We start from the raw sequence: 14073 nt of genomic DNA, 5'->3' as shown, positions 1-14073 counted from the left end.
CACCTATCCTTTGGAATTCCCTACCACTGCGTATCAAGACAGGCACCTTGTTTCTTGGCTTTTTGGCACTTGCTAAAGACGTTCTCTTTCAACAAGCCTTCTAAATTCTTTATCCTGGTTGGCATCTGTTCTGGATCTGAACTGATTTTAGGCATGTTCTTGTTTCAAACTTTTTTTTTGTTTTGTTAAATTCCTATATATGCAATTCTTGTAACTGTGTGTGTGTATGACATTATACTGTAAGCTGCTTTGCGAAGGAATTCATAAATGAAAATAGTAATAGCTGACACTGTCCATTACCAAAGGACAGTGTCAAACTCCAATAGCTTGCATTGACCTTTTAAGCTGGGAAGAAAACCATTTATTTAAAAATGACAGCTACAAAGAATGTGAAATGCTCTTTATTTTTTTAAAGTACAAATAAAATTCAACTGAGTTTTCATTACTTTGTACTACAAACAATTCTTGACAATGTTTCACATTGCATTAGGGTCTTCCCTCCCCTAATCACAGGCACTTATGCAACTTTGTTTTAAAGCACAAAAGAATAAAGAAAAAAGTCCCTCAAATTTTATGTAACATTTTGGTGGATATTTTTGTAACAAGCTGCTAAATTTAGTATCAGAGGTCAAGTTACACTGAAATGTTTGGGAAAGGCTGTTTTCTTTCCCCTGAACTAAAGATTCAATTGATACAGATATCGTAGCCTATCAACGTATCATCAGAGTTGTATTGTGTCAACAACTTTTTTTGTCAATGACAGTTCCACATGTTCTGTAACCTTGAAATAACAGGGGCCATGGAGAATATGTTACTATGCTAATGAAGTTTATTTTACAAGGTTTGTAAACATTAGATGTTCAGGTTTTTTGGTTCACATGCAAAGGAATTGTTTATGCAACACCAAACCGATATTTGACATTCTATTAAATTAACACAAATACCCTAACTTGTATCGCTTCTCTAGTCTTCTTACTTTAAGAGATGATAGAAAAAAATGCTTTCCTGAGTATGTGCATCTTATATACACATTAAAAAAAATTAAGGTGCAAGTTGCACAAAAAACAGCAATGATGCTATTAATTCTCTCCACGTTGCTTCATCTTAGTGTTTTAGCTTTTAAAACCACTACACCAAACTTGCAAGGAGGCGATAACTGACCACATCTGTCAATTCACTTAAGTAACAGCACATAAGACCAAGATAAACACGGAGGCAATTTTTAAAATGAGAGTTCAAAAAAGAGCTGAAACTTGAGAACCCGGATATGGCTCGAAAGAGTTCAATGACAGTCTTTGATGTTGCTTCAGGATTATTACCTGATTTCCCATGAAATATCAGAACATTAAAAACACATGCAACAATATTTAGCAGCTGCTTTAAGTTATATGGCCCTGGGATTGTATTTCACCTCAGCAGGATGCAGTTAATGACACAGGTTCTCAAGTTAGGTTTTGTTGCTACACATGCCCATGACAAATTAATTTCTCTGCTATAGATGCCGTTGTCCAGAAATAATACATTTAAAAATTCTAAGGAAAAATGTCCTGCTTTTAAAGTTCGCAGGAGCAGATAATGTGCAATGCTGTTGTAATTAAATTCCTCCAAACAGTGTTTTAAAAAACAAGATCTGAAGCAAATCTCTGCCAGTGCAACTAAGCAGAGATTCACATTTCTGGAATACAACATTTTTGGGGGGCAGTATTTGTCTTCTGAATCAGCTGTTGAATATTCATCTTATGTATTCTGTGCCCTTGATTTATTAGAAAAAGATTCAGAGTTTTTCAAGTCCAAAGGAATTAATGAAGTACGCTTTATCACTTGTGTTGCTATTGTTTTAGACTCTGAACACATCATCCAACAGCTGTAGCCCAGATGTCACTAGAGGGTTGACAGGGAATGACCCATCCTGGTGGGATAAAGTTTCCTTCAGGATGATCTGTAGGCACCAGGTATCGATCCCATTCATGCCTTAAACATAATAAAAGTTAGTTATGCAACATATTGAGTACTGTGTTCAATCCTTCTGAAATCTTAATTTCCTACCATCAACTTAAGTGTTGATGTGAGTTGGGGAGATGAGTGCAAAGCATTGTGGCCACCCAACGGATCCTTGTCAGTGGACAGCATTAGACATGTTTTGCACTGTCCACTACTACAGTATCTCCAAGTACCTCACAGGGGGACATGGCATCCCATAACTTGTAGGGAAGTAAAGGCATGGCTCTTGGGAGACCCAGTAAAGCAGTCTCTTATTCTTGGTGATGCCACTATCTGAGTCCAGGGGGAAGTTTTAGCAGCAACAACAGTTTTGCTGACTGCAACTTGAACAGTAACTGCTACAACAAATATCCGATAGGAATTAATACTACACTACAAAGTAAAAAAGCAGGTAAGTTTCAAGATTTGACAAAATTGTTACAGCTTTATTTTTACTACAACACTGCTTAAACTTACCTGATCTGGATAAGAGAGGGCACAGAATACTCAGCCTGCAAATAATACTGTGTGAAGGGCTCCAAAAGGTGGGCAAGGGGAAATTCCTCTGTAAAACAGGATAATAATTAAGAAAAACAAGTACCATGAAAAACTACCAGACACAGAAGCATATTCCAAGAATGTAAGGCATACATTATTTGCTACTGAGAATACTAAAACTGACTGTTACAATACCGTTACATAAAATCCTAACTGGACGTGTTGATAGAAACATAGGGATTGCATAAATATATTAAAAATCAGGAAGTAGCTCCCATCATTTTATTTTATGACTCTTTGCAGTTCAAATATTGCCTACTGAGATCAAGCAGGTGCCTTGAATGTACTATTTCTGGTGCCTGCTAAAAACATTCTTGTTTAGACAAATCTACCCAGCTGCTTGAAGTAATTTTAATATGTTTTAGTATTTTAACTTTTGTATGTTTTAAAATATGGTTGTGAATTTTTCTCGATTTTATCGTTGTGCCTTTTTGTAAACAATCAAGAAGTGTATAAACTTTATGAAATAAAATAAACAATTAAGATTTAAACATAAACTATCTCTGGTGTGGGTTGATAGCTGGAGAATATGCCTGCATTGTAAAACAAGCACTTGGGACTGTATCCAACATTTTCTGTCAGCTACTGTGAGTGGATGAGTGAGTTTTAATGTTATGCAACAGAAGAATCCAACACAAGTGTTTCACTAGCAGAAACACACTGTGCAACAGACTGCACAATTTGATAGCAAACTGCTTATGTATTCTCTTGCACAACAATGATCAGTTGGTGCAAAACATTTCACCAGTGGGACAAGTACAGTGGTACCTCAGATTACAGGCGCTTCAGGTTACAGATGCTTCAGGTTACAGACTCTGCTAACCCAGAAATAGTACTTTGGGTTAAGAACTTTGCTTCAGGATGAGAACAGAAATCGCACAGAGGCAGCAATGGGAGGCTCCATTAGCTAAAGTGGTCCTTCAGGTTAAGAACAGTTTCAGGTTAAGAACGGACCTCCGGAATGAATTAAATTCTTAACGCGAGGTACCACTGTATAACTTTAACTTAGCACTACACTGAATACAACCCCTGAGCAACAATAGGCTGTAGGTTACCTGGATCCCCAAACAGTTTTGAATCCATTTCCCGCTTCTGCTGCAGAAGTTTCTCCTTTTCCCGCTTCAGCTTCTTTTCCATTTCTCTTTTCCTTTCCTCTTCCTGTTCTCCTTCCAGCATAACCCGCAGAGCTCGTTCTTCGGCTTCATAGAGTTCAGTGCGTGTTTTTATCAATGCTCTTAAGCTCTGGACTTCATTCTCGAAGGCTTCATCTGCAGCTGGGGGTGGACAAACACCTGCAGCAAAAAACAGAACAGAAACCACAACCCGCACCAGATTAATTACTTGACTTTTCCTCCATATTCTGATCCAGAACAGTGAAATGCATGTAAACAAGAGAATCGAAGCATCCCCACTGGTGAGTAATCTTGCTCTGAGGTGGCATCCTCACACACCCTATCTCATTTGCTTTTAACAGGGTGGCCAGTTGCTTGGGTGCGTATTATTTCTCTCTCCCTCCTCTTCCCAATTGCATGTTTTTTCACTGTTCAAGGACAGAGGAGAAACCAGGTGTAGTGGCTTACTCCACTAAAATATGGTATTTAGGAATTTTACATTTTATTATATATCCCCGAAGAAAAATGAACACTTAACACAACAACATGGAACATAAAAAACAAGCCTGTAGAAGCACCTGTGTTTGAGTAAAAAAAAAACAGATAAGCAAATGCATATATTGTAAGTAAGGAATACAAACTACGTTGAATAGAAACTGGACACTTGTGTTTATTAACTGGTTTCTTCACTGCTACCTAAATAGACCATCTGTGAATTCCACAAGTGGACATATTGATCTGGCACTTGTGTGTCAGCTTCTTCATTGTCAATGAAGGAAATAGCCTTGGGTCTCTTGAAGTTCTCAAATAGCTTGCTAACTTTTCCATTATTGCCATATTCTATTCAATGCTGGGTTATAACAAGGTGTGCTGACATTAGCATACAGCATAATAGGTCACTGGAAGAGGCATCCCTTATGTTGGGTATTTATAACAAATATTTGAAAAAAACAAATGCTTCAGAAGTTCTAATGGTTTCAGTGCCTTACAGATGCTTTGAGTGCACTTCGTCCGGGGCAGGATGCTACAGTGGTGCCCCGCAAGACGAACGCCTCGCAAGACGAAAAACCCGCTAGACGAAAGGGTTTTCCGTTTTGGAGGCGCTTCGCAAAACGAATTTCCCTATGGGCTTGCTTCGCAAGAAGAAAGCCCATAGGGAAATCTCCGGGGACCTCTTTTAAATGCTAGCGGTGGAGAGCAAAGCCTTTCCCCCCCCCCTCCGGCCTTCAGAAGAGGTCCAGGAAGGCCGGCGGGGGCCGAAAGGCTTTGCTCCCCACCGCCAGCATTTTAAAAGCAGTCCGGGATAGCAGGGAAGCGCTTCCCGCTATCCCGGATGGCTTTTGAAGGCAGGCGGGGGGGAGCAAAGACTTTTGCCCCCGGCCCGCCTTCAGAAGAGGTCCTGGACCTCTTCTGAAGGCAGGCGGGGGGCAAGTGTCTTTGCTCCCCCCTGCCTGCCTTCCCGGGAGAGCGGAGAAACGCTCTTTTGCCCCCTGCCGGCCTTCAGAAGACTTTTGCCCTCCGCCCGCCTTCAGAAGAGGTCCTGGACTGCTCTCCCAGGAAGGCTCTCCCGGGAAGGCAGGCAGGGGGGATAAAGACTTTTGCCCCCCACCGGCCTTCAGAAGAGGTCCAGGACCTCTTCTGAAGGCGGGTGGGGGGCAAAAGTCTTTGTCCCCCCTGCCTGCCTTCCCGGGGGCTTTTAAATCACCCCGGGACAGCGGAGAATTCCTCCGCTGTCCCGGGGCGATTTTAAAATGTTGGCGGGCGGCAGCATTTTAAGATCGCCCCGGGACAGCGGAGAAGTCTCCGCTGTCCCGAGAAGGCAGGCGGGGGGGGGGGAGCAAAGACTTTCACCCCCCGCCGGCCTTCAGAAGAGGTCGGGGGACAGACTGTCCCCGGACCTGGTCTGAAGGCAGTTTCCATAGGAACGCATTAATTGATTTTTAATGCATTCCTATGGGAAACCGTACTTCGCAAGACGAAAAACTCTTAATTTCGTCGAATTAATTTCGTCTTGCGAGGCACCACTGTATTCTTTTAACCAAATATTTGTTTTAACAATACAAATCTTCCAGGACCTAATTTATATATTGAACCATATTTTATAAACAATAAATAAGCAATACAAGCGTGACTGAAATGTTGGCACCATTACACAAATAGCTTTCCAGCTATGTTTCAGCATATATGTAAGTAAGGAATATAAAAAGCACATGCAATTCTGAGTCATGTTTACCTTTCCTCGCTGCTGCTTCTTTTCTTAGTTTCCTAAGCTTTTCTAAGCCACGCAGGATTTCTGCCATACGTTTCGTGTCTGCTTGTTTTTTCCTTACTTCAGATAACACACTGTCTGCAGCAGCTTTAAGTTCTTGTTCCTATATGGGCAAAAATATGAATAAAGGAATTAAGAACATGTGTAAGAATGTAAGAAAACAATGGCAGATCTAGGTAGGTTCATGTAGTCCAACACCCTATGCTCACTGGCTAGCCAGATCCTTCAAAGCCCACAAATAGGACAATAAGGAAAAGAGCCCCTCATCGTTTGTCTCAGTAACTCCTAGGGGGTAAACACAGCTCATAGCAGACAGCTGTCAACAGATCCACCCTCGAGTTTGCCTTCTCACTTGCAGTGACATACATATTAGTTAACACCTGGCATTAAAAAACAGGTGCTAGGGCTTAATTTGCTGCAAGCTGTGGCAGCACTCATAGGTTTCTTTTCTAGAACAGGATACTGCCTATAGACCAAGATTGTCATGAAACTACTTATATCTACTAGACTCAAAAGCAATCTTCATGGGACACCTGCTTGCTATGCCTCAGGTTTTGTCCCAAGTTTCAGGGTCCCACGTTTTCTTGAGATTTGTAGCGAAAGGATAAGAATCTCATTGTGAAAGGCCAAAAAAGGGGAGTAGCCTATTGTCTTCAGCACAGTTTGAATGAATGCAAAAACAAGTACACATTTGTGCACCAAGAATGCTATACAATAATATGTTGTTGTTGTTTAGTCGTGTCCGACTCTTCGTGACCCCATGGACTAGAGCACGCCAGGCACAGTAATATGTAAATGGTACTGACTGGCTCCAGATTTCCCCTTGGATCCATTTTATTGTTCAGCAAGCTTCACTTCTTACCTACTAGACTCTACCCTGTGATTCACTAGGGGCTGCCCTTTGCTCCTGTCCTACAAACCTCCATCCCGATATAACCAGCACTAACCCTCAACTCCCAAGCTTCACCCCTGTTTTAGGAGAACTGACAATCCTTACTCTGAGTGTGTCTCAACTACAAAGCACAACTGCTCCTCAAAATGAACTGTAATCCACTTGTCACTGGAGAGCAGTCTTTGTTAAAAATACATTTGGAGCAAAGATGTAGATGAGGGGTCTATAGCATGTAGCCTACCAGTACATTCTGTGCATCCCATACAGGGTTCATAGTAATCCCAGGCACTTGCCAACCTCAGGCTTCCCTGAATCACTTGCTCCATGCTAAGCACAAACATGAAGTGAACCAGCAGTGAAGAGATGGTGCTGAAACTGTGCTTTGTGTTTATGCTGTTTGCCAACTGGGACTGGCGATTCCAGCTCACTGCCCAGTGTACAAAGAAGACCCTGGGAGGGTTTGAGTTGTGACACATGCACACCGGTGTAGAGAATTAACAATATTCCCTCTAGAGCAGTGTTTCCCAACCTTGTGCCTCCAGATGTTTTTGGCCTACAACTCCCATCATCCCTAGCTAGCAAGACCAGTGGTCAGGGATGATGGGAGTTGTAGGCCAAAAACATCTGGAGGCACAAGGTTGGGAAACACTGCTCTAGAGAGTATAGATTCAGCAGGCGCCTTGTTTCACCCTTTGAACACCAGCTGAAAACTTTCAAGCTTCTTCAGTCAGTGAAGAATATATCTTTCCAAAATAGCTGATTTGAAACTTTTTTTGGATGACTTTTATTGAATGGTTTTATGTATAATTGCTGTTAACCATGCTGCTATTTTTAATTATCAGTATATATTTTATAAATAAAATAATTATTGAGCACTATTAATGTGGCTAATAAATCGTGTTTAGTGTTCAAAACAATTCAGTTTACTATTCCCTGCAACAACCCAGTAACGCAGGGTACTATCTCAACACTGCAGGTGGATGTGAACAACAGGGGTTTGCCTAAAGCAGAGATCCTGGTGCCCTCCGCTGGACTACAACTCCCATCAGCCCCTGCCAGCACGGCAAACACAGCCAATAAATCCCAAAGCACCGACTACCCTGGGGGGGAATTGGTGGGCATCCCTCAAAGCGCAACCCACCCGGTGCCTCTCCTCAACTTCCAGGGCGCGCCTGGCCCGCCAGCTCTCGATCCGCGCCTCCCTCTCGGCCTCGCGGGCCGCCTCCTCCTCGCGAGCGGCCCGCGCCTCCTGCCTCCGCGCTTGGCGTCGCAGCCTCTTCTTGCGGCTCTTCTCCGCGTGGCGGCGCAGCTGGGCCAGGGGAGCCTCCGCCGCTGCCTCGACCCGCAGGGGCCGCACCACCTCCCGCAGCTCCGCCAGCCGGGCCTCGGCCTCCGCCACTTCCTCTGCCTCGGCGTGGTCGTCCCACCGCCGCCAGGCCCCGCACAGTGCTGTCACCTGCGCCACCAGCCGCAGCGCCTCCGCCGCCAACGGGCCCGCCTGGCTGGGCTTCAAGCCGCACGGCTTCGGGGGAGAGGCGGCGGCGGCGGCGCCTTCGGTGCGGCGGCAAGCCAAGAAGCGGCTGAGCCATTGCTCGCTCTCGTCGCCGCCGTCGCCTCGCCTCAGGCCGCCGGCTGAGGCAGCAGCGTCAGGCCCGAGCGGGAGCCTTGGCTTCTCCCTGGCCACGAAGGGCAGCGCCTCGGGCCTCCATTGAGGCGAGGGCCGCTCTGGAGGCGGGAACCTTGGCTTCTCCCCGGCTATGTAAGGCGGCGCCTCGGGCCTCCATTGAGGCGAGGGCAGCTCCGGAGGTTTCTGCTGCTGCTGCTGCTGCCACGGAGGAGGGGGCAGCGGCGGCCGGAATGGCGGCGGGTAAGCGGTAGGAAGGCCTCGGCCATCCGCCGAAAAAGGCGGGAACGGGGAAAGAGGAAACTGAGGGTGGTGAGGCGGCGGACCGCCAAAAACACCCTGCGGAGGAGCCCCCGTCGGCGGGAAGTAGTGGGGCTGAGGGGGCCTCGTGAAGGATGAGGGAAACGGCGGCGGCTGTTGCGACATCTTGCCCCCCTCACGCCTCAAGAGGCCTAGTTAGCAGAATGGGACGCTGTCTCTCTCGCCTTCGGACATCGCTTCCGGTTTGAAGCGGAAGTGACGGCGAGAAGAGCAGAGCCCCCTGTAGGTTGGGAGGAATCCGACATCTGTCGGCTACTGATTTTAGACTGCAGCTCCCATAAGCCGCAGCCTTTTATGATCATGGCAAGTTATGCTGCTTTGCCCCCAAGCACCACACACACCCCGTCACCTTAGTGCACTCCTTACCCCCCACCCCCCAAACCTTAAAGCATTTTACCTATGCTGTATTCCTAGCCTAGAATGGTATGCTCAGTTGCAATTACTTCAATAATGGACAACCTAAAGCCCCTTATTTCTGTGAGATTTAACATTCTGTGAAACGCACAGGAGAAGCACTACTAGAAATCTGGGAGGAACAGGTAGTAGATATGGAACGCTGCAATTATTATTATTTTTAAACCACGGGACACCTAGTTTGCTTCCCCTGCTCCAAACCACATGGGTTTTAAGAAACCATTAATGTCTGTGTGCTCTTAGAGGCCTTACACCAGTTTCTAGTCTCATTGCCTAGCAGCCTGCAACTTCAGAATTAAGAAGAATCATTCATAACAAGCTTGGAAAGGAGGTTGCTACACCCACCCAATGCATTTGGTTGCTACACCCACCCAATGCATTTGGTGGCCAGTGTCAAGTTTAAAAAATATTCTATCAGTGTGTAAATGGAACCTAGTTCAGCAAAACTTTTATAAGCACACCTCAACATGAAGGAAGGACATCAAGCTTTTAGGTACAGATTTTAATTTCAGAAATGAATCAAAAACATACACGTCCTTTTGTGTTTTTACAAATACTTTACTAAAGGATCAAGTTAACTTTTAAAACAAAGCAATCTTTGCTTTGCTAAAAGATTTAAAATAACAAGATGCAGACCGGCGTTTTAAGCTTATAACTTAAATAAGAATTTTGTGCAAACAGTGACTACTGATTACATGAAAAATATTATACAATTATATGCTACTTTCTTGTGCCTCTTAATGTTATAAGAAGGTAGGCTGGGAAAAATACCTGGCACCAAAAAACTGATGCATGATGGTTCCAGTACGTTCAATAAAAAGTACTATATTAAAATATTGGCATAGAATTTTCTATATTCTATGGTCTATTTCTTCCTGTAAACCTTTGTTCTGTCAAAAAAAGGTATAGCAAGTTCCTGGTTCATCTGTTCTCGTAATATCCATTTTTCTCTCCAAAACCTACATGTGATATTTAATCAAGGTAAGTAAAAATGAATGAACCCTTTGGTATTATATCCAATTATTTTTAATACATTACATTAAGTTTTTAGTAAAGTGGGGCAGTTTGCTCTAAAATAAGGTCAATCCACAACCTGTTTATTCTAGAGCAATCCCGCTGGTTTGACCAATATGGAGTTTGGGGACCAGAAAGTACTGTCCTAAATCTTTCATATCCAGTTTTTAAGGGCAGTATTCATTGAAAGTGAAACAAGTACCTCTAGCACCCACTGCATTTAAAGCAGAAAAGATATTTAGTGCATACTGAATGGTCTTTCAAACAAAAGTAGATTCAAAATATTTGTGTGTTATGTTTCCCTGCTCAAATTGTGTAGTATAATTATTGTAAAATTCCTCAACTATTGGCAATACCTGAATTGCACTCTAGAACTGAAAAAGCTAGGGCTGAGCTGAAAGTTATTCAGAAAATGCATTCAGTAGAAAAAAGGAGCTTTTGAGGGGGCCTGATGTTTCCTCAAAATCTTTTCTTTTTTTGTACTGGTTCACAGTTTGAAAAATAATCTTCCCATTGATCCTAGTAACAATGATGTTGCCATGCAGCCAGATTTTTGTCGTATGATGGGAAAAAGCTATTTCAATGTATTAGCATTGTTTGACCGCAGTGACTGTTGTCACACAGGCATGTAGCTGATCAGATCTGGCTATGTCATTGCTACTAGGATGAAATCTAAATTGGAACAAAAAATGGCACCAGCTGCAGCTGACTGAAGTTGAGAAAAGAGGGTTGCAATGGTGCACTGCTGCCTTCATCAAACTGTAGGACACAGTGCAGGTTTTGTATGTGTGTGTGTTTTGGAGGGGGCGTATTAACGCGTCAGTGCTCCCAGTGGTAATAAATGGCCAAAAAAGTGCCCCAAAGGAGAAAGGGGTGAATTTTACAAGGGGAGTCCACCTTTTCAGCTCAGCACTAAAAAAAGAGAGCATTTTTTTAAATGAACAAAATATAATATACATTTCATTTCTGAACATTATGTCGCTGAAGTCCAAGTGTCCACCCAAAAAAATAAATCAGTGTGATGTTACGCAAAATACTTGATCTGATTTCCATTAGCGCTGCCAACATTTTCTGAACATGTATCATATTCGGGAGAGATCCAATGTTATCAAATAGGCTAAAAAGCCGGATGTGGTCTTAAAAACAAAATCCCCATTAAGTGCATTTTCTGCAGAGTATTCTGACAGCATTTAATTGTTTGCAGCATCTGCTTGGCGAGCCCAGTTTTCTTCTTCTACTCCCGAATCGTATTCTTCTTCAGAAGCATCTTTAGCTGGAGCCCTGCAATTAAACACAAGTAGGATCAAATACAGTGGTACCTCTGGTTGCGAACGGGATCCGTTCTGGAGGCCCGTTTGCAACATGAAAAGCCCGCAACCTGAAGTGCCGTATCTGCGCAGGTGCGTGGCGTGATTTGGCGCTTGTGCGCATGCGCGAAGCGTGATCTAGTGCTACTGCGCATGCGCAAGCAGTGAAACCCAGAAGTAACCCTTTCCGGTACTTCCGGGTTGCCGCGGGGAGCAACCTGAAAAAACGTAACATGAAGCAAATGTAACATGAGGTATGACTCTACTTCCATGTAATGTCTAGAACAGGGAGCCCTTTCAGCCCAGCTGAACTTCTGATACTGATCCCCAGGACCACAATGCATCTTTACCTCCCAAATTATATTCTATAGTAGGGACGTTGTAAACTGTCATGTACTGAATCAGAGTGTTTATTTTTGCATCAAACTCAATCTAGTGTTGGAAACCTGATATTACCTGACGTATCCTGGATCCTTCTTTCCTTCCACAACATCTTTGTCAACCTCCACACATACAATGTCAGAATTGGGTACTTCAAACATGGGTTCCAGCAGTAACTTTTCCTAAAGGGTAGAAGGATAAGCATCAAGATTTTGCTCACACAATCCCTCTTCCAATGAACACCTAGCAATAGACACTTTGCTAGAACCACTTCTCTGCCTGAAAGAGGCATAGGGCAGTAGCCAACCAAGATACTATAGTAAACCTATTGAAATTAATGGACTTTAGTATAATGTTCATTCATGTCCACATCTCTACTTAGTAGCTGAATAAGTTGGGAACTTAGTTGACAGACATTTGTCAGGAATCCTATCACAATGCTACTTGCCAAGGCTGCCATCAGCATAGCTACTTTCTTCTAACTCCACCTTAAAAAACAAGGTGGAAGGGCTGTAGCTCAGTGGCAGAGCACATGGTTTGTATGCTGGTCTCATGCAGGTTCCCTAGCATCTTCAGGTAGGCATGAAAAAAGACACCAGAGACCTGATGCCAGTCTGTATTAGCAATGCTGAGCTGGATGGACCAATGGTCTGACTTGCTGTTGAGCAGCTTCTTAAGAAATGGCAAGGTAAAACAAGTGCTTCAAAGTGGTAGATTTTGAAATCAGCATGGGTGACGGAATAGAAGACAGACATAAATGACCTATGGGCGGGATCTACTGGTAATGTTCTGTGCAAAACCCACTCGAGCTGCGCAGGACCGTAGAGCTGTTGTGCAACTCATTTTAAATGATGCATGTGTGGGAAGTTGTCTAAGATGCAATTACGCTTCCAGATTCCACTCTAGCCATTCCAGGCCAGCCCTGCTTCAAAGCCGCTTCTTATGCAACCTTCAGTTCTCTGCTTTGGGCCAAACATTAATTCCCTGCCAGTCTTGCTCTTCCTCCATATCAATCTTTGTTTTTGCTTTTTCCGCCTTTTTGACTTGATTACACATTTATAACTTTCCCCCTTTTATTTTAAAATAAGAAGTACTTAGTCAACAAAATAAAGATCCAGAATACAGTCAATGAGAAAAGCAACTTCCACCACAATAGGAATAGAATTAGCACCACCATTAATATGCTTTTGATTTCACTACTGCATAGGAAGACTCCATTTGTTTGCGAAAAGATTGCATAAGATATGAACTTCCTCATAATGCCCATATTCATTTTCCAATAACATCTTTGTCTAATACTAGTCTTGTAATTTTGGTATTTAAGAACCCCAGCGTTAGGTGAATACATACTGCTGTCATAATAATAAAGCAGCTGCTCTATAGCTTCAGACACCATTCCTTTTAGTACTGTTAACAAATATTTTAGTGTCTAAACTCAGTCTTTCTTCCAGAACATGTAGAACTATCACATGGCACGGTCTCTTTGGGACTGAATCACTTTAGATTGCTAGGAAGGCTTTGCAAGTTGGAAAGTCTTTAGGTAGCATGGGCTAGGCTGGAAATGTTCTCCCCAAGACAAAATTTCAAGCTGTAGGGAAGGTTGTTTTTGTTTTTAACAAGGGTAACTGAGCCACTAATGATCTGATTTCTAAAAATCTCTCTGTGATTCACCTCCCAGGGCAGACAGTGGGATTTCAAGAAACACAAGTAATGGTTATGTCCTAGATCATTGATACCAGTGAAGAGAAATCAGCCTTACCATTATAGATCGAAGACCTCTTGCACCAGTCTTGCGGTCTAAGGCCAACCTGGCTATAGCCTTTAGGGCATCCTCAGTGACATTCAATTCACACTGGAAAATGGAAAGACAAAAATTACACTCTGTAGTTCCCACCTCCCTATGGAAACTCTAATTGCATTCGGACAAGCATAAATTAAATTTGGAGACATTTTTCCTTTTGTTTTTCAGCAGGTAATGTCATCATTTAATAGACCTGCATATTAATCACATTCCCCCCCCCCCAAAAAAAAACAATCTAATGTTTCATTGTGTCCAGCTCTTTTGGAAACAAAATTCTGGTAACAAGAAAGACCCCTGAACAAGTCTCAAGTAGCAAGAGAAAATCCAAACCTTATCCATGCTGAATAATGCCTGGTATTGGGGAATCACTGCATTCCGAGGCTCGGTAAGAATCCGTACG

General features: G+C 43.3%; 2 protein-coding genes across 2 annotated transcripts in view; both read right to left on the bottom strand.

Annotated features, from left to right (window-relative positions):
- Positions 1-385: 385 nt before the first annotated feature.
- On the bottom strand, positions 386-9037 carry PDCD7 (programmed cell death 7). Its single transcript, XM_083713203.1, has 5 exons — positions 7953-9037; positions 5884-6022; positions 3594-3830; positions 2458-2545; positions 386-1971 (listed from the first exon to the last, which is right to left on the bottom strand). Exons 1-5 carry the CDS (start codon positions 8859-8861, stop codon positions 1854-1856), a joined length of 1491 nt encoding a protein of 496 aa, XP_083569329.1. The 5' UTR covers positions 8862-9037; the 3' UTR covers positions 386-1853.
- Positions 9038-9657: 620 nt separating this feature from the next.
- Positions 9658-14073, bottom strand: part of CLPX (caseinolytic mitochondrial matrix peptidase chaperone subunit X) — a 25226-nt gene continuing 20810 nt past the window's right edge. The window contains exons 11-14 of the mRNA XM_083712138.1: positions 14004-14070; positions 13632-13724; positions 11948-12054; positions 9658-11465 (exon numbers count right to left, since the gene is read on the bottom strand). Coding sequence (XP_083568264.1) covers positions 11375-11465; positions 11948-12054; positions 13632-13724; positions 14004-14070 — 358 coding nt within the window. The 3' untranslated portion in view covers positions 9658-11374. The remainder of the gene's footprint in view (positions 11466-11947; positions 12055-13631; positions 13725-14003; positions 14071-14073) is intronic.

The sequence above is a fragment of the Podarcis gaigeae genome (assembly GCF_964106915.1).
Source record: "Podarcis gaigeae genome assembly, chromosome: 14".
NCBI classification, from domain to species: domain Eukaryota; kingdom Metazoa; phylum Chordata; class Lepidosauria; order Squamata; family Lacertidae; genus Podarcis; species Podarcis gaigeae.
This window is presented reverse-complemented; position numbering and strand designations above follow the sequence as displayed.

Coding starts and splice junctions, on each gene's coding strand:
- PDCD7 (XM_083713203.1), bottom strand. CDS start 8,861: ATGTCGCAACAGCCGCCGCCGTTTCCCTCATCCTTCACGAGGCCCCCT. Junction 6,023..7,952: donor AAGTTGAGGAGAGGCACCGG/GTGGGTTGCGCT, acceptor TTGCCCATATAG/GAACAAGAACTTAAAGCTGC. Junction 1,972..2,457: donor CCCTCTCTTATCCAGATCAG/GTAAGTTTAAGC, acceptor ATTATGTTTAAG/GCATGAATGGGATCGATACC.